At 37.3% G+C, this 20,699-nt stretch overlaps 1 protein-coding gene across 2 annotated transcripts in view; it reads left to right on the top strand.

The window, feature by feature from the left end:
- Grm5 (glutamate metabotropic receptor 5) overlaps positions 1–20,699 on the top strand; it is a 398,805-nt gene that overhangs the window by 306,107 nt on the left and 71,999 nt on the right. For both annotated transcript variants that reach the window (XM_048359891.1, XM_048359890.1), the window contains exons 5-6: positions 1,490–1,658; positions 5,945–6,071. In XM_048359891.1, the coding sequence (XP_048215848.1) occupies positions 1,490–1,658; positions 5,945–6,071 (296 nt within the window). The remainder of the gene's footprint in view (positions 1–1,489; positions 1,659–5,944; positions 6,072–20,699) is intronic.

Below are 20,699 nucleotides of genomic sequence, written 5' to 3'. Positions count from 1 at the left end.
TTGTCTTTTTACAGTGAACTTAGTCATTTGTAAATGGTAAAATAAAAAAGGTTAAATCAAATTTTATACAATTTCTTTCACACTCTTTAATGGTAATAATAAGAATAAAGATTTACCAATTAAATGAAATTTTTATCATGCTATTTCAGTGGAGATAAAAACCTTCTTATCTTCTTTCAGAAGCAGGACAGCAGTCCTTGTTTAAGCTTCTTGAAGTGATTTCAAAAATGTCTTTCATCCTAAAAGGTCAAGGTATCTTCTCACATGGGATTACTTTTTATTTCAGGTGTAAGCTTGAATACAAACTGGTATTAGAACTAGGGAAGTGAAAGGGAATAGCAAAATGGAGAGACAAAGGATAAAAAGACAAACGACTCCAAAAGCAATACTTGCAAAACCATTTGGTGTAAACCAACTGAACAACTCATGGGGGAAGAGGGAGAGGGGGAGGGGGGAGGGAAGAATGAGGGAGGAGGTAACAAACAGTATAAGAAATGTACCCAAGGCCTAACATATGAAACTGTAACCCCTCTGTACTTCAATTTGACAATAAATTTTTTTAAAGAAGGGAAATTCCTTCCTTCTTTCATCAATCCCTCTTCATTCCCCTTCTTTCCCTCCCTTCCTCCCTCCTCCCTCTGTCCCTCCCCCCCCTTCCTTCTCTATAGTGCTATAGAAAGGACTCAGTTTTCTTTTTCCTAAAATGAATTAACAGGAAAAAAATGACCATGTTCTCTTCCTTGTTTATCCTGGAAACAAAGTCAGTGTTTTGCCAAAGAGAAAATGGCGAGGCATTGATCTTTCCTCCAACTAGCCTTTCACATGATCATAAGTATCTGCCGATAGCAGCAATGCAGAGGAAGAGATGGAATAAAGAAAAGCGTTGCCTGAAATGATGGGCAAGAATTGAGATAAGATCATTTTCATGTGCATGGTACATGTCCAATAATATTTTCTAGCTGGTTGGTGGTCTTATTTACGTGTGCCCTTATTGTAAGCTAATAGTCATCTCTGCTTACCCCATGTTAATTTCTACCCTTGCTTATCTATCCTTGAAGAAGGGTCTTCTACCTGAAATAGTGATGAGCAAAGTTCTGGTAACCAAATGTCGTAAAAGTATCATCTTCATGAAATCATCTGCTATTAATGAACAGAAATTCTAATTAATCTTTATGTTAAAGAAAGTGAATGAACTTTATTTTTTCCTTTAAAAAAGAGACAGTGAGATAAACAGAGAGAGAAAGAGAAAGGAAAAAGAAAGATAAATAGAGCAAAAAGGAATGAAGGAAAGAAGGAAAGAATGAACAAAGAAAGGAAGGAAGGTCTCTGGAGGGACAATGAAACAGTGTCTAAGTGCACGTGCTGTCACAGAAAATTCTAATATTATTTAAATTACAGTAGACATATTTTAGAGAATTATAAATGCTACCTTTTCATAGATGAGTGTTAATATTGCTTGTTGAATAATTATTATATTCTTGTTCCTAAGGTATGAAATAATGAATTTCAAGGAAATGGGAAAAGATTATTTTGATTACATCAATGTTGGAAGTTGGGACAATGGAGAGTTAAAAATGGATGACGATGAAGTATGGTCCAAGAAGAACCACATCATCAGATCTGTGTGCAGTGAACCGTGCGAGAAAGGCCAGATAAAGGTGAAATGAAGGCCTTATCCCTTTAGTTCTGTGTGGTAAATTTAACAGTATTAGCAATGGTTGTTTGCAATTTGATACTCAGTTTACTTTTTTTAATTGCAAAGTTGTGATATCAGAAAATGTGTTTTAACTAATCTCATACATTTCTTTAGCAAGTCTGGCACACAGTCCGGACTTAAGTAGAGTTTGGAAAGTTGGGGGATACTGCAGAAAGGGTGACATTAATCAAGAGCTATAGTTACTCAGGAGGCTGAGATGTGAGGACTGAGGTTTGAAACGAGCCTGAGCAAAAGAGTCCATACCCACAAAACCGGAAGTGGAGTTGAAGTCAAGTGGAAGCGTGTTAGCCTTGGGCAGAAAAGCTACAGGACTGAGTTCAAGCTCCAGTACCAACACACACACACACACACACACACACACACACACACACACACACACATACACACGAGGTATTGGACTTACAAACTGGTTTGTTCAACTGAAACCCATTTCGATGGCTGCTCAAAATAACAAAGTGAAATGAAAATAAGTTTTGAAAAAATTAAAAAAATGAGGCATTGGTGAGCAGTCATGGAGAACTCAGATATAAATTATTAATGGAAAGAAGCCAATCTGAAAAGGCTATGACTTACACTTCCAACGATAGAACTTTGTGTAAAAGGTTAAACAGTGGTAACAGTAAAACATTAGGGCTAGAAAGGAAGACTAAAGATGATGCTACGTGAAATGAACTCCCAAGATGTGCAAATAAGAGGTTTTTTCATTGTTGTTATTTCTAATGTACTATGTGTAATTATTTCTTTTTTCTTTCATTTGTATTTCCTGTGATTTATCCCCTGTTGTCACTGTATTTGATTTTGGTACCCTGTGTTTTGTATATATGTTTATCTGAATTCGGGAAGGGAAGGGGAGCAACAAAATGGTGAAACAAAGGACAAAATGCAACAGCAATTCTCACAAGACAGTATGCTGGAAATTAATGGTACAACTTGGAGAGAACATTAGGGGGAGGGAAAGTGGGAGAAAAATGAGGGAGAGGGTAACAAGTTTGACAAGAAATGTACTCACCCTCTTGCATATGTAACTGTAAACCCTTCTGTACATCACCTTGAAAACAAAATTAAATTAAGAAGGAAAGAGAGTGGGCTGGGAATATGGCCTAGTGGCAAGAGTTCTTGCCTCGTATACATGAAGCCCTGGGTTCGATTCCCCACCACCACATATATAGAAAATGACCAGAAGTGGTGCTGTGGCTCAAGTGGCAGAGTGCTAGCCTTGAGCAAGAAGAAGCCAGGGACAGTGCTCAGGCCCAGAGTCCAAGGCCCAGGACTGGCAAAAAAAAAAAAAAAAGAAGGAAAGAGAGAAAGAGAGGGAGGGAGGAAGAAAGGAAAGAAGGAAGGAGGGAGGAAGGAAGGAAGGAAGGAAGGAAGGAAGGAAGGAAGGAAGGAAGGAAGGAAGGAAGGAAGGAAGGAAGGAAGGAAGGGAGAAAAGGAGGAAGGAGGACATTTGTTATTCAGTATTTGTCAAAACCCGGAGAATGTACATTGAGTAAGCTCTTAAGGTAAACTGCATGTTTTGGGTCAATATAAAGAAAAAAAGAGAATTTTGAAGTGTAAAGCAGATAAGTGATAGTAATTTGAGGACACAGGAAATCTGGTTTTAGACCAATTATAGTCTATTCACGCTTACAGAAAATTTTAAAAAGGAAGAAAATATTATTATTATTTTTTTTTTTTGCTGGTCCTGGGAGCTTGATCTCTGGACCTGGGTACTGTCTCTGAGCTACTTTTGCTCAAGGCTAGTGCTCTATCAGTTGAACCACAGAACCACTTTCTGCTTTTTCTTAGTAGTTTATTGAAAATAAGAGTCTCTTGGGCTTTCCTGCTCCGGCTGGCTTCAAATCTCAATCCTCAGATCTCAGCCTCCTGAGTAACTTGGATTACAGGCATGAGCCACCTCGGTGCCTGGCTGAAACTGTTATTTTAAAGGGGCAAGATGTTCATTACTGTGCTACAATTTCAAGCAATAGATTTACCTGGAACAGTTTGCCTTGATCTTTACAATCAATATCATCTTTACCCAGTCTACAACATATTTGAGATGTTAGAAAGAAGCTAACATATTTTAGTACTGGCAGTAAAGCCCTCAAAGGGTCATTCTTGAAGATTTGAAAGCACAAGACTAGGGGCAAGAAAGACAAGGACAAAGAATATAAAAGTGAGTTTGTTAATACTTCCTAAAAGATCAATAGATGGTGAAATAGCTGAAGATCTCAATGTTTCTCATTCCATGATGCAACAAGAGTTAAACCTATGACTCACAGTCTAAAGCTGACCTGCTGCCTGTTTCAATAAGTAAAGTATTAGTGAAATTTAAGTTTATTAAAAACAACATATTACCTTGGTCCACTTTTCATGTTATATACAGGCAATTTAATAGATGAACTACAGTAGTAATTGTATAAACCAAAGCCTAACTATATTCTATTTGCTCGTTTGCAGAAAATGTTTCCTAAATCTTGCTGTATAATGACCTGAGAAATTCATACCTGAGCCACTCATCTTTTTAAATGCTTCAGATTGTACAGTGGAAATTGCCACATGAACGCTTTTGACTTTGTACATCACTAGAGTTGAACAAATAGTTTAAAAGTACTGAAATTTTTGGACTTTTTATTGTCTATTCCCATTCTACTAATAATAGCTTACATAATGGAGCAATTGATTTCCTATTATCAGATCCTTAATACTAGTTATTTAGCAATAACACATTCATAGTCATTTTTAATTCTAAAATTCTATTTTCCTAAGATCTGATTTTCACTCATAAGTGGACATTTAACAACATTTTCTTAAATATGGTTTAAAGTTGCAACTGAGCAACTTCAGTAATGAATGGTAACATTCCATGGCATCATCCAGAGAGTCATGAAAAGATGTTCATAAAAAGAAAATATAAGCCCTATCATTTCGTTATATCTGGTCATAAACAATGTTTTATCAAAGTTCATTAGTAAAGTTGGTATGTAAGATGAGGAAGGTGACAGAATCATCACTGTTTATTTATAATACTGTGGAATGAATTCTGCTTCTGTTTCATGAAAGGGAAAAGCATACATTCTTTTATAGAAAATAACATTTGGGGGCTGGGAATATGGCCTAGTGGCAAGAGTGCTTGCCTCATATACATGAAGCCCTGGGTTCGATTCTTCAGCACCCCATTTATAGAAAAAGCCGGAAGTGGCGCTGTGGCTCAAGTGGTAGAGTGTTAGCCTTGAGCAAAAAGAAGCCAGAGACAGTGCTCAGGCCCCAGGACTGAGCAAAAAACAAAACAAAAAAAACAAAAAAAGAGAAAAGAACATTTGGAATTCTTCCAACTGATAAATTCTTTTGATTATTTTCTCTTGCCTAAGAGTCTCAGAAGATGAAAACATATGTAGTAGTCTCAGTCAACTTACCTCCCTCTTTTCAAGCAAAGCAAAGCTATTACAGAGGAAAATAGGGGCTGAATTATTGAAGCAGGTTTTTAGTGAAGAGATTATCCCCAGATATCCTTTTTCCTTTGCCTCTCTTTTCATAATATTATTTTTATCAATAAGGATAGACTTTCTTAAACATAGAGAAGTAAAATTATTCCCTAGTGGAAAGAAATCAAGGTAAATCTCGAGAGCAAAAGTTCCTGATTTGGGGAAAGAAAAGATATAGATGATTGGAAATTCAGTTGTGTGTGTAAATATACATGTGAGAAAAACACAGGTACTTAATAAAATACAGGCATCCATAGCTAATTATCCACAGACTTTCATATGATTTAGCTCTGTATGTGTACGTGTGTTGGTCCCTTAGCTGTTTCATTTAAGGCAAACACTCTGCTTTAGCCACAGCTCCCTCTGACATTTTACTGGTTAATTGCAGCTAAGAATTTCATAAACTTTTCTGCCTGGGCTGGCTTCAAACCTTGATTTTCCGATCTAAGCCTCCAGAATAGCTAGGGTTATAGGCATGAGCCATTAGCACTTAGTATTCAGCTTAATTTAGTTCTTGACCTTACCACCCATCAACTTTATTATTTTGGGCATATGACTTCACTTATTTACATTCATCTTCAGTTTCTTTAATTATAAATTAAGTATTTGGTGTCTATTCTGCCTACCTAATAACATCTGAAAAGCCCCTTTTGCTTTACAAAGCAGCACACAGAATTTGAACAATTGATTTGAGGTCTTTGCCTAAAACTGTTTAATCAAAAAATGCAAAAAATAATACAATTTCTTAATGTTTGCTTAGGTGATCCGGAAGGGAGAAGTTAGCTGCTGCTGGACCTGCACACCTTGTAAAGAGAACGAGTATGTGTTTGATGAGTACACCTGCAAGGCCTGCCCGCTGGGGTCGTGGCCCACGGATGACCTGACAGGTACGAGGGTCCTGGGGTTAGCACCCTTCTGCAAAGTGAATGGGAACGAAAAGATATTGGCTTGGGAAAGGACTTGGTACCCAAGTGTTTCTCATCCTGGTTTAATCTTCACTATGGGACAAAGCATTGTCTTGGGCACCCATGTCTTCTGAAAGCCTGAGCACATCTTCAGGTCTTAGGGCAAGATCTGCCTATAATATACATTCATTCTAATTAGATTACAATTTCTAGGCTGTCCACTTGCCCTTCTTGCCTCACGATGAACTTCCCACAAGTTCCTACGTAGGACTTTAATTGTGTTATTTGAAGTCTAGAGGGAAATGTACTAGCTAGGGAAAAGTGAAAATATATACTTTGCACTATATGTACACATATTCGCATACATCCCAGAGCAGAAAGGTAGAAACTTCGACTAAATCGCTTTGCTTTTCTTAATTCTTTTCCTTAAGTGAAATAAAAAGTCTCAAACGTGTGTGTGTGTGTGTGTGTGTGTGTGTGTGTGTGTGTGTCCCCTTATTGGGGCTTGCACGCAGGGCCTGAGTGTGATCTCTAAGCTTTTTTTTCCCCTCAAAGCTATTGCTCTACCACTTGAGCCATAGCTCCACTTCCAGCTTTTTGGTGGGCAATTGGAGATAAGGGTCTAATAGACTTTCCTGTCCAAGCTGCCTTTACCTGACAATCTTCACATCTCAGCTTCCTCAGTAGATAGAATGAGAGGTGTGAGCAGCTGGCACCTGGCTTACATTTTAACATTAATACGCTTTTAATGTTGGATCCAGGGCAGACTTACCTTTTTTCATTGCGTTGTGGGCACTATACTACATGGCCCATTCCAATACAAAAACAAAACATGACTCCTCTTAACTTTCATTCCAACTTGTCTGTGATGCAACTACAGCATACGCTTCATTTGCCCACTAATGAAATAAACATACATAAATGAAGATACTGTATTCATCTTAAAGCAGCTTACAGCTTACCTGAGGATAAAAGTAAAAATACTGCAATATGGTAAGAGAACATGGATTTATGGACAGAGGAGATTGAGGCAGAGCAGGTGAGACTGGAAGGAGCCCTCTAGGGAGAGGGCTGATAACGTGACATGGCAGGCCAGTTAGCCGTCCCAGAATGAAGATGGCGATTAGCGCAGAATTCTTAGAGGCTAGATGACCATAAGGTCATCACTGAGCACCCTCTGAAGATGAGTGATAATCTCTGCTCTCTTATCTTACTTCAAAAGCCTGATTCAAAGCTGAGACTTGCTTGCATGAAGATTGTTTTAGGGCTTGGTACTTGTACAGGTGACTTTCCTTTACTTAAAAAAATTCTCATTCAGTAAAACATCAAAACACCTTGTGAGGCTCTAAGGCCTATTTTTTTTTGTCATTAATCAGCAAGCTTTTTGATGGTCTTATTCATCCTAATATCCTCAGAGCTTGACTCAATACTAAACACAAAAGCTTCAAAAAGGTTTATGGAATAAATAGCTGAGCTAAAATGTGTAAGTATAGACAAATACACAACATTAAAATGCCCACAAAAAATGATGATTATTTGGGGGAACAGTGAGTAATAAGTACTGCTGGAAACATTTTCTTTATATATTTTTTTCCATTTCGACTGGACTAGTGCTAAATTTTAAATATTACATGTTCTTGATCTGTGTACCTAAACATCTTATAAGTAAATACATACATCTTTTGGTATCTGGGGTGGGGATCTTGAGTTTTCATCAAAATGTGTGATGTACAAGTTCTACATATAAAATTATCCATATATGTCAATAAGTCTATATAGAGAAAGATAGAGCTACAGATATGAGTGTATACATATGCACTGTACCTATACACTCTATATTCTATATATGATGCATACATAATACATATAGAATGCTACAAACAGTATATATTCCTATATGTATATATACATATACATATATTTTCTGTAGCATTTCTATGCTAGAGAAAGTAAAAAGTTACAGAAATGAAATGCTAGGGAAGTGAAAAGTTAGCTGAAACTATGTGATAAGTAGAAACAGTGAGCAAATGATAGGGAGAATGTACATGTTGGTCCTGACAGTACGTGTGTAGGTGTGCATGTGGGAAAGCAGATGGAAGAGTAGCGTCAAAAGAAATCAGAAGGCTAACGGGGCTAAATCATTCACAAGCTACAGCATGTTCGGGTTTGCATTTCATTGCTGAGTGCATGAGAAGTAATTGCATGGATTTTGGCAGTTGTGAGAAATGTGATTAAAAGTCTATTTTAGTTGGATTCTTACTGATGTAAAAAAATTGGGGGACAGGTGGAAGACAGAAGCAGAGCAGTCTGCTGGACGGTTGTCATTATGACAGACAAGAGTTCTTGCTGTCTCTGAGCAGTGCTTTGGGAGTTCTAATGTCTTGCTTTGGTGTAGAATAAATGAGACATAGAGATAAATTGGATGCAGAAGATAAGGCAGGCTGTCATATTTATAACGTTTTAGAGTTAAGAAATACATTTAATCACAACATCTTGGAGTTTGGTTTTAGACCAGTTCAATTTAAGAGGACTTTGAGATTATCACGTGTGAATTAATTAGTTTAGTTAATTAAAGCCTTAAGTTTGTTCATGAAATGTAAATGAGAATAGAAATTGTGCTCTGGGTTTCTGGGAACATTGCTTTGTAGTAGGAGAGAAGAACAGGAAAGAGCATACTGTGGTTAATATTATGTGCGTGGAATATACCTAAGAGAGCACAACTATCCATGGAGAATTTTGGAAGTTTCCATGTTGAAGTACACATTGGAACTCAATTTTGAAAAAGTGATGAAGGTACTACAAGGTAGTGTTTTTATTATTATAAAAGTAATAATCGAGGAATGACTCATCAATTATGACTCTAATTACATGTGCTCTTTTCTTTTTGTCAGTTGTGGGGCTTGAACTCTGGGCCTGGGTGCCATCCCTGAGCTCTTCAGCTCAAAGGTAGTGCTCTGCCACTTGAGCCACAGAATCACTTCTGGTGTTCCGGGGTTCATTGGCGATAAGAGTCTCACGGACTTTCCTGCCCAGGCTGGCTTTGAACTGTGATCCTTAGATCTCTACCTCCTGAGGAGCTAGGAGCTAGGATCACAGGCATAAGCCACTAATGCCCAGCCAAAATGCTCATTTACATTTACTGTTTTGTTTTTTTAATCTCAAGGATGGCCTTACCGTGAAGAGAAGAAAAATCTTCCCACTGTTAATTCTATTTTAGTCCTTTTTCTAGTCAACTTGTTGAGTAAAACCATAAATATTCTCTTTATGGAAGGTTCTTATATTTGATTCATCAAAGCAATTTGTCTCCTGTGCTTATTGAAAATACTCTGGGAGCAGATACTAGGGACCGTGGCACCATTAAACCTGATGACCACTTGTCCATCCTTATCTTGAAGCCCCTTCTCTGCCAGGCATGTCACAATGCGGGGTTCTCTGGGATGGGTATTTTTGTTGCCTGGTCCACATTCTGTACAGTAGATAATGCTAGATAGGCTTACTGCTTCTCCTACACTGTCTCCAAGGGTCAGTATCTATTCCAATGGTTTTAAACTCCTACCTGGATACTGTTGACACCCGGAAGTCTAGCACAGCCCACTTTCTTTTCCTGAGTTTCAGACTCATGAATCTCTTTTGGAACATCTCCACCTGTTTCAATGGCATCCCTTTAATACTCCATGCTTCTTTCTCTTTTTTATGACACTATCATTCTTGTAGTTGCTGCAACCAGAATGGAACAAGCCATCTTGGACATTTCTGTTCTCTGCTACACATATCCAGTCACTCACCATGCATGATGATAAAAATTGCTTAAGTTATTTTAATTTTTTTGTTATCCTTCAGTAGTTGTACAAAGGAGTTTCAATTCAACACGTGAGTTTGTGAGTACAATGTATCTTGATCAGCATCACCGTTCTGTACTTGTCACTTCTCCTTCCCCTGCATTTGCACAACTCTTCACATTTGACTAGTGCAGTAACTTACTTCCTTCTACCCACTCAGGTTTATGCTACATGCCTCTACATTCATTTTTCATTTTGTTCTATAGAACTACCCCCTTTATTTCATTGTTCATGTAGGGGAAAATATACCTTCTGTCCTTTGTAGGGTTCATGGCTTAGTCCCTCATAACAAAAAGACAATTTAAGAAAAGAAACATACAAGTCTATTTGATATCAGTTTAACAGGACATGGAACTATTGTAAGGAAAAGTAGCCCAACAAGATTGGTAAATTGAAGTAATTTCTGCGCTGTTTTATAGTAGTATATCTTGAACCAGTGACTCAACCCTTAACCAATGATTTTGTATCTCTTTTGGATATGTTCCATGCTTTTCAACATGGTATACAAACTTCCCTCTCTCCCCTACTGTAATCTTTCTAATTTTGATTCCCATTGCTTTCTGTCTCTCATTTTATAGTCTAGTATCAAAGATTGCTTATGTAATTTTAGTCCCCCTAGCTGTACATGCACTCACACCTCTTGCTTTCTTCAAATATCAAGTAACTCCCCCTCATCTCTCTCTGTTTCATCTGTGCCATCATCTTCACGAAAACTCTTTTAATGTACAAAAACTGCTGTCTCTTTCCTATGGAAAAAAGCCTGCTGTATTTCTAAAGCTAACTATGCTTCCCACTTTAAGTCATCTTTTAAAACTATCTCTCTACAACCAAGTTATAAATTTATCATGGTCTTCTCTATCTGTTTATCATGTTTGGAATCCCAGCATCAACACAGGGCTTCCTAAAAAAGGAAATCAGCAAGCACATGGCAGCACACAGTAAAATGATGAGGAGTAGTCTAATTGAGCAGCAAGTAGGCATGAGGGCCAGTTTATGAAGACATCCTTTGAGAAAGGAGATTGAATTTTGTCCTGAAGAAAGTGTGGGTACAGTGGATGTTTTCTATTTTGAAGGAGGAAATGATTTGTCTTTGGCTACTTGCACAGCTGTGAATGCATGGATGGGAAGAGGAGGTGATAAACGCCAGGCCTGGAAAGGTCACCACATTCATATGTGAAGTTTAACCTTTCACTGGTGTCTACAGCACCTTTCTAAAGAGCCCACAGCTATTTGCAAGCCTGCATCCCTGACTCTAACAGATCACTTGGAAATGCCAACTGAGAGCATATTCCAATGGCTTCAGCTATCCTGAAGTCTGTCAAGGAGATCCTTGGGACTAGCTTAGTCTTTCTTCTGTACATCTGCATTTACTTCCCTCATGTCCAGGTCACTCTGGGGTCAATGCTCTCTCATGCTTTCTGTGAGCTGGGTCGAAGAATCTTATACGCATCCTTTCCCTGAATCCCAACACAAACTATAAGATTGTTGACACAGCTAAGAGATAGACCACACCAGAAGTTAAATAATTGTCCAGAAACAACTTAAAGTGCAATCATTTCACACTGATATTTAACTATGTATTTATCAATAAATTTTGTGACTATGTACATCAAACAACTTCATAGGGCGAGTTGCCATACCTGGAGTAATATATGGTTGAAACTCACTGCAGGCCAAATTTTATATATTTATTTTTAATTTTTGTAAGATTGTAATGAAAGCTTTTTATCTTTGCAGAGGAGAAAGCTAATATTTATTTCTAATTCTTTTTCTTTCCTTTTCATTATTTTTAAGTAGTTGTACAAAGGCATTTCAACTCAACATGTCAGCGTATGAGTATAATGCATCTTCATACAGGCCACCCTTCCATTGTTCTCCCCCACATCTTCCTTAATGCCACCTGTCCCCTCCAGTTACCTGGTTCCATTTTCACACACACACACACGCACACACACACACACACACACACACACACATGATTTTATTTTCCCACCCTTCCTCTCTCCATTCATTTGGCCCTCTCCCCTTGATATCACCATGAAACATGTTCCAGCGTTTACTAAACTGTAAGTTACTTGTTCACAGAAGTTACACCATTGCAATCTTTCACTTCGCTTATTTGTGTGTTATATGCATATGAGACAATATATGTTTTTATACATGTTCATCAATTAGCTCTAACTTCCATGTCTTTTTGTCCTTCTGAGCCTGACTTATATCACTTACCATAGTAACATTTTAAAGGCAGAACATTTTCTGTGAACAGTACAGATAAAAATTCTGTCATCATAATGTTTATGCTGTAGCAGAAAGATAGTTTCCAGCAAGGCAATTATCTCTAGAAATAACAAAAAAATTGAATAAGAGAGAAAGGCAATTTGTGTAGACCATTTTATAAATATTGTTTATGTAGTCACATTTCAGAGTGACGATTATTTTTAAAATAGGATACTGATTCCAGAAGAGCAATGCCATCTGAAGAAAAAGAGAGTAGTCAGAAGAACATTACAGAAGAGATCTCAGCTGTGTGTATATTGTGTTTCTGTGGGTGTCTGTGTCAAATCTGAAACAATATAATGACAAAATGTCAACATTTATTAAATTTGGCTATATTTTCACTGTACTTTTATACCCATTTGAACTTTTATCACCTCACATTAATTGAGCTATTCAGATTACTCAAAAATTATGATTTACACCCTCCCATATAAACACACAGAGGCATATGTTTATACACATGATTTAGTTGACTAAAACACAGTGAATACAGGAGTGACTTTCCATTGAGTGAACCTTTCAAACAATTGAGAATTTAACAAGTAAGGGATAAGGCTAATGGGAAGGGGAGGATGAATGAAAAAGGGAACAAGGGGCAAACACAGGAAGGATAGTCAAGGTACAACTATGATACAGGAAGAGGGAAATGTGAAATGAGTATGGGGGAAAGGAACAGGGGGGATGAGAGGGAATAATGGAAGGACTGACTGATCAGGAAGCACTGGACATTTAGATGGGCACATTAAATTATAACACTCTTGTACAATCTTTAGAACATTAGAAAATTAAAATAAATTTAAAAAGAAAAAGAAAAGAAAAATTGGAGATTGGAAGAGGATAAGAGAAAACCACAGTAAAGGATTTTTTAAAATCAACATGAATCTATTGGTGATTTGGACTAGAATAATATAGCAGGAATAGGAAAAAAAAAAGTGATGAAGATATTTGGGCAGCAGAGCTAAATACTTGATTCCCTAAAAAGAAGGTGGGTAACTACAAATAATAGTCTGGTTTCTGAGAGAAAGAACAAATGTGGTGAAAGGCTACAGTCTGAGAAAGGCACTCAGAATTCTGTTAAAGTGTCTGCCAGACACTTTTTCATAGCTCACCAAGCCCTGCCACATTGCTACAAAAATTATCCTAGAAAAAGATCTTTCATTTGTTTTCTGTCGAAGAATTTAAGATGGGAGGCAAGTAGCAAAAACCCTCAGATCTTTAGCTCTTCAGGCCAAAACTGCAAGAACATTTCCAGGTGGGTTTGCCAGGCTCAGGCCACCTTCCAAAAAACCCAAGGGAAAGAGAAAAGCAAAAACAATGTGGCTTTCAAGAAGTAACTCAGTGGGAGGCTTTATGACAGGAAGTTAGTGCTTCCAACTCATAAAGACATGTGTCTTATTTAAGTGCAGAGCTGTAAAATGGAAGCAAAGCTCTGCACATCAACATTTTAATGCCAATAGCAACATTCTCTGGGAAGTTCTTCTGGTTCCCTGAGTTACCTAATTGCTCTGGAGGTTGGAACCTTTGTAATTTCATTAAAGAAGGAAAAATGAACAGAATCAAATGGACGGAGATGGTGAGAATCTAAGCGACAAGACCATGTGCTCCAAGAGGGTGGACCCACTGGCAATTTCTGTAACTTCAGCATTTGAGTTAGTCTCCTTACAAACATTTATTTCACTCAGATTCTTGTTTCCCTACTTTGTTGTTGTTTGGTCTTTTAATAAAGAGCACATGTATCTCCTTAAAGATAATTTAAAAATAAATATTTTTTTAAAAGGCATGGAAGCTGTATGTCAGTGGTTTATATCTATACTCCTAACCATTAAGGATCATGGTTTGTAGGCAGCTAGTGCAGATAAGTCTGTGAGAATCTTATCTCCAATGAGTTACAAAAAAAAAAAAGGCAGAAGTGGGGCTGTGGCTCAAGTAGTAGAGCACTTGCCTTGAGAAAAAAACTCAGAGACATCACCCAAGCCCAGATTCAAGTCTCAGGACCAGCATGAAACAAAACAATACGCACGTGGATTGCTTTCCCTATCTAGTAGATCATTATAATGATACTAAGCTCTTTGAATCCTGTGAGATAGATGTTATTTTACACTTGAATTAAGTAACACTATAAATTAGTCATGATCACAAAATTAATGGGAAATCAAGCTCAGAGATTTATGTGACAATGCCTGCCTTTTAAAATCGCATTTGAGAGCCCCATATTTTTCAGGAAATTATTTTTAAAAAGAAAGTCTGCTTTAAGCTGGTCAAGTATTAATTATCTTCAGGCTGCTCCAATATTTTTCATTCTAAATGTGCCGTGTTTGATTATTACAATTAAATTTAGATGTGGAAATGAGGACATTCTTTTCAATTATTGTGTGTTTCTGATTCTATAAGAGATTTGTTGCAATTTTAAATAAGAAATGTTTATTATTAAAATTCTAGTAGTTTTATTGGAATTAAAATGGAACCGATTTTCAGGATGGTGCTATTGAGTTCGTGGTTTTATCTTAGGCACTAATTTAAGGAGGAATATACGCTAGATACCTTTTTATCCTACCACTCATTCATTTGTTCATTCAGACAAAATAATTTTTTATCAAATTTCAAGTGTTTTCAGCACAGTACCAAGGACTACTGACACAGATTGAAACAAAAGGTCAGGCACATGTCCATATGAGAGTAGAGAATCCATTTTGCCAAGGACCATTTGGTAACTGACATTGGCTAGTTCTGATGTGTACATTATTATCGAGATAGCACCTAGGATTATTGAATTTCACATGCTACTGTGGTTGCCTTGGCATGGCTGGACTAAATGATTTCAAAAGGCATATACAACCCACAGGACTAAATGATTTCAAAATACAACCCACAGGATGGATATTCCCCATCTCTGAAAGGCGAATGACTTACGAGCTTACATTTGAACTGTACATATGAGGCTGAGCAATGTATCTCATGCTGAAATCCCAGATACTTGGAGGGCCACTTCTCATTATCTGGTGGTTAATTGAAGATGAAAGTGTCACAGACTTTCTTGACCAGGCTAGCTTTGATCCGCAGTCCTCAGATCTCAGCCTCCTGAGTAGCTAGGATTACAGACATGAGCCACTGGTTCCCGGCATAAAATTTCATTTTATATGATCATGTGTATATAGCTATTGAGACTTTGTCATCCATTCTTATGCATATTCTCCTTTGACCTTTGGCCTTAATATGTGAATGTCCATAAAATTATATAATTTATCATGTCCAGCGTGTGTGTATGTGTTTCTGTGTGTGCGTCTGTGTGTGTGTCTCTGTGTATATCATTCAGTGTGTTTACCTGTAGAGTTATAAGCACATTCTAGCTACCACAAATGAGGGAAGACATGCAACCATGTTTCTTTGGCTATGGATCACTTCACTTAATATGATTTTTCCAAGTCTTTCCATTCCCTTGCAAATGGTAAATATTGTTCTTTCTGGTGGAAGTGTAGAATTCCATTGTTTACATAAACACCACATTCTCTTGATCTGTTCACCCACTGTGGGCATATGGGTTTCCATATCGTGGCTATAGTAAATAGTGCTGCAAACATGTAGCCACCTAAAATTTGACGAGGGAGCCAAAAACACAGGTGGGAAGAAAGACAGCCCCTTCAATAAATGGTGCTGGCAAAACTGGCTATCTACATGCAGAAAACTGAAGCTAGACACCCATACATCATCCTGTACTAGGATCGATTCTAAATGGATCGACGACTCCAGTGTAAGGCCAGATACCATGAAACTATTACAGGAAGGGGCAAGGGAAACACTAGGGGTCCTTGGCACAGGTTGAAACTTTCTAAATAATGACCCAGAATCACAACAAATCAAAGAAAGCCTGAATGGGATTACATCAAACTGAAGAGCTTCTGCATGGCAAAGGACATAGGTAACTAGATAAATAGTCTACAGAATGGGAGAAGATTTTTACTAGTTATGCATCAGACAATGGCTTCATATATAAAATATACTTAGACTTCAAAAAATTAAACCCCCAAAAATAAACACTCAAAAACTGAACAATGTAATCAACAAATGGCTAAAGACTTAAAGAACCACTTGTCAGAGGAAGAAGTAAGAATGGCCTATAGAAACATGAAGAATGTTCAACATCTCTGGCCATAAAAGAAATGCAAATTAACAACAATCAGATTCCACTTCACCACAGTTAGAATGGACATTATCAAGAAAACTAATAGTAAACAATGCTGGTGGGGATATGACCAAAAGGGAACACTACTACACTGTTGGTGGGACTGTTACACTTGTTCAACCTCTCCGGAAAGCAGTATGGAGGTTCCTCAAAAGACTAAACATAGAGTTTCCTTATGACCCAGAAATCCCACTCCTGGGCATTTATTCAATTGATCACAAACCAGGCCACACTAAAATGTGATATCTTTTAAATCAATGATTAGCAAAATAGATGGTAACAGACTAGCCAGTGATTTTTGTTGAATTAAGCTGTTATCACAAATTCCTCTTTTAACTTCATTTAAATGATCTCCTTAGGCTTTCTGAGTTTTTATTATTTTATTTCTTAATTTAATTTTATCATCGAGGTGATGTTCAGAAGGGCTTCCGATTCTACAGACAAGTTCAATGGTAACTCAGAAATCCTACAAGATAACTATAAGCCAATGCAAAGCCAAGGCATCTAGTACCTTTAAAAAATCTTATCACTGTTTCTGTGAAAGGTTTCTTGTTTCATTGATGATCTCTTATACAATATTAACATTTTCTTTCTAAAAAAGAAAAAGAGAGGAAAAGGTATTTTTAAGTCTTTCCAAAACAATATAGTAATTTTATATTTTAATAACTTTACTTTGATATCTAATTACATGTCCAAAGTAAAACTAAGACTCCACTATTGGAGAGCCTCAGGGTGAAGATTGGGTCTTCTCTTTTATGCACCATAGTTTCATTGTTAATCATCCCCAGCTTCATATTACTGAATATCATTCACACACTAGAGATTTCTGAATTTAATTTTCCAGCCCAGACATTTCATCTGATCTCCAGGCTTGAATATTCAATTGCCTGCTTGATATATTTATTTGACTATATAATAGATACCTCACATTTTCCATTTCCAAAGTCAAATTCTAGGACTTCCTGAGTGTCCAGGAAGTCTCCCATCTTAGTATCTTATATTTCACCCGGTGGCAAAGCCATTCTTTCTGTTTATGCTAATAGTTTTGTAATCACTTTGTTTTATTCCTCCTATATCCTAAAGTCAGAAAATCATACTAGCTTGTTCTTCATGGCCATAATTCTACCACTTCTTCCTACTACCACTATAAATCCACAGGAGAGATCAGTCATCATTAATCACCTTTACTACTGAAGTACCTTCCAAACCAGTCTCTGTCACTGGTCCTTTGTCTCCACCTACATCCTATTCTCAATAGCCTACACAGGGTGATCTTTTTATGTAAGTAACCAGACCACTTTACCCTCTTAAAAACCTACAGTGGTTTCACCTTATTCAAGTCGAAGTCTTTGTCCATGCATGTGGTAGGTGACCAGCCCTTTGTTGTACACTGGCCTACTTCCCCTTCCTGTCCTGTGGTCGCCTCATTCCAGAGTACTGGCCCTTCTGTTTTTCCACTTCAGCATCAGACAGCTATTTTCCTAATTGTTTCCCTGGTGGTTCTGTCCCAGATAACCACAACTAGAATCCAAGAAACCCATTTGAGTCATTGCTGAAATGGCTGCCTACAGCAGCCAGTTAGAGGGTAAAAAAGATCACACTTCTTACCCAGTTCTACCTATTTTTCTACAATTATATATCACCTTTTAATATTTTATACTGTTCATAACATTGTAAGAGAATAATATAATGGCCATGGATTTTTTTTTTACTATCTCGTTAATTTCGTTTTTCCAAGATCCTAGGGAGGAGTAGACACTCCACAAATATTTGTGGAATGGGAGTGAGAGGAAGAAACAAACCTAGACACAATTAAATACTTGCCACCTATCTTAGTAGAAAATTTGCACCTTATAAGCTGATCCTCCCAACACACCCAAAATGTTAGAATGATCATCTCTACAGAAAACAGACTAGAAACTGAGAAGAGTGCTTGTAATCACACGGTAATTAGGAACACAAGGTTTCAGTCCAGTTTTGCTTGTAAATTTCATGATTTTTCCTTAAAATGGCACTAAAAACAGTATATAGGCTATTGTGGGTCACTGGCTTCTTTTTAAAAATACCTCTAAAATGAAGTGAAAAAAGTTTACACTGTTTCTTTTGCAACAATGAGCTTGATAAAATTGTCTCATTTAATGCTGAAAGAAAACGATTTTTTTTTTGGTGGTCCTTGAGCTTGAACTCAGGGCCTGGGCACTGCCACTGACCCCTGAAGTTCTTTTGCTCAAGGCTAATGCTCTTCCACTTGAGTCCCAGTGCCACTTCTGGCTTTTTTCTGTTTTTGTGGTACTGAGGAATGGAACCAAGGCTTCATGTATGCTTGGCAATCACTCTGCTACAAAGCCACCTTCCCAGCCTGCATGATTCTTTTTAATAAGATGCCAAGACTTGTACACTGACAAATTGCAAATACTTTCCCAACCCTTCCAATCTCTCAGCTTTCATCAATTTATAAATTTGTTTCTAACCTAGTGAATAAAAATTATGACGTGTTTATATATATATATACATACTACTGACTCCAGGAAGGAAAAAAATGCTAAAGATTTAGCTTTCAATGGAACTTCTCAAAATGCACCCGAAAAAAAGTCTTCATCTGGCCAGAAATCTTACAATGGACACATGCACTGTGCTTTCCTCAATGATAAATTTTCACTGCCCTAAGCTATGTCTCCTTAGTCCAAACCGCTCTGTTGCAGCCAGGCTGAGGAAAATAACATGGTTACAGATTTTGTCTCAAATTCCATGTTTATAACTACACAATCTAACCCACTTGGGAAATGTTTCATAAACATTATTTACTGTGAATAATCTCAAATAGATGGGTATCTGTGATTGTGACACATTTTAAAGGTTGGATTAAGTGGGCTGAAAAATTCATAGAGCATTGTGCTTCGCCTTGTACACACATAAATTAAGATAGTATAACATTTATTTAGAGCTATTTATATACAAAGAGGATAGAGAGATAAAACAGCCTGATTTTAAATATTTAATAAATTTATTTTATTATCATGAAAGATTTTTAACTCAACATGGCAATTTATGTTACAATGCATCTTGATCATCCTTTCCATGATTCGGCCCACATTTCCCCCAATTGCATTCATCCCTGCAAGTTATCTAGCTCTATTTTCAGACACGGACACTGAAACATAACAGGAGTTGACTTTTTCCCCAGGAGAACCTAAGACCCTTCAATAAACACACAGCAATTTAGCAGGTGTTCAGTTACTTTGTTTTATGTATATACTTCTTTTCCTCCTTTTCTCCCTTCTTAATTATTGTATACATTTGCAAGACAAATATTATTTTACATGACTTCCCATCAATCCTGAATAAGTGGTCAGGCTATTACCTGTCCTCAGGATTTTACTGATATACTCGCAGCAGTAATTCATTGACATATAATTCTCTTAGGACTCTGCGTTACTAGTCTGTAGAGTTAATACTTCTGCATATCTTTTCTACATTTTGGCTGTTTTCTTTCATTTCTTCTACTGTTTCTATGTCTGTATTTATCCTTCTACTTTTCCTTTTAGTCCTATAAGTTCCAAACGTACTTTGTCCTCCTTAACCATTAAAGCTATGTAAAATAATAGTCCATACTTCACAAAGTTTAAGTATTTGGCCATATTCTATTATTGCTTTTCTACCAGCATGGTGCCAAGCCAAAGCCGTAAGTAGAATAGTTGCTCAGTAGTGTGTGTTGAACTAAGAAATGAAATGAGCTAGCCATGCTATGAGTCATTGTTATTCTTGGTAATTTCATAGCATTAATCTTCCACCTTATAAGCCTTGTATATTTTGTGGGGTTTGTTGCCATAGTGTGGGTGTGCGCTCACACATGCGTATGCGAGTATGGGGCTTGAACTCAGGGCCTCAGATCTTCATTGGCTTTTTCACTAAAGGCCGTCATTCTACCACTTGAGCCACACCTTCACTTTCGGGTTTTTGCTGGTTACTTGGAGGTTCATGGATTCGTCTACTCAGGCTGGCTTTGAACCACAATCGTCAGATCTCAGCCTTCTGGGTAGTTAGGATTACAGATTTGAGCCACTGCTATCTGGATCTTCTTTCTGTAATACAAATAAGCATTTTTTTCATGGTTAAATATATAGAACTTGCTCACTTGGGGAATACTACCAATACTATGTTACTAAAAGTTTAGGAAGTAAAAGGCTTGGGAAGGAGGAAATATTGGTATCAGAATGTGTATTCTGTTTTCTAATCAGCCTTAAGAAAGGTAATATAAACCCAGAACTGACAGCATCCTGGCATGTCTCAAAGCAAAAGGAAATCAAAGATCCA

Source organism: Perognathus longimembris, chromosome 13 (assembly GCF_023159225.1).
Source record: "Perognathus longimembris pacificus isolate PPM17 chromosome 13, ASM2315922v1, whole genome shotgun sequence".
Classification (NCBI taxonomy): domain Eukaryota; kingdom Metazoa; phylum Chordata; class Mammalia; order Rodentia; family Heteromyidae; genus Perognathus; species Perognathus longimembris.
This window is presented reverse-complemented; position numbering and strand designations above follow the sequence as displayed.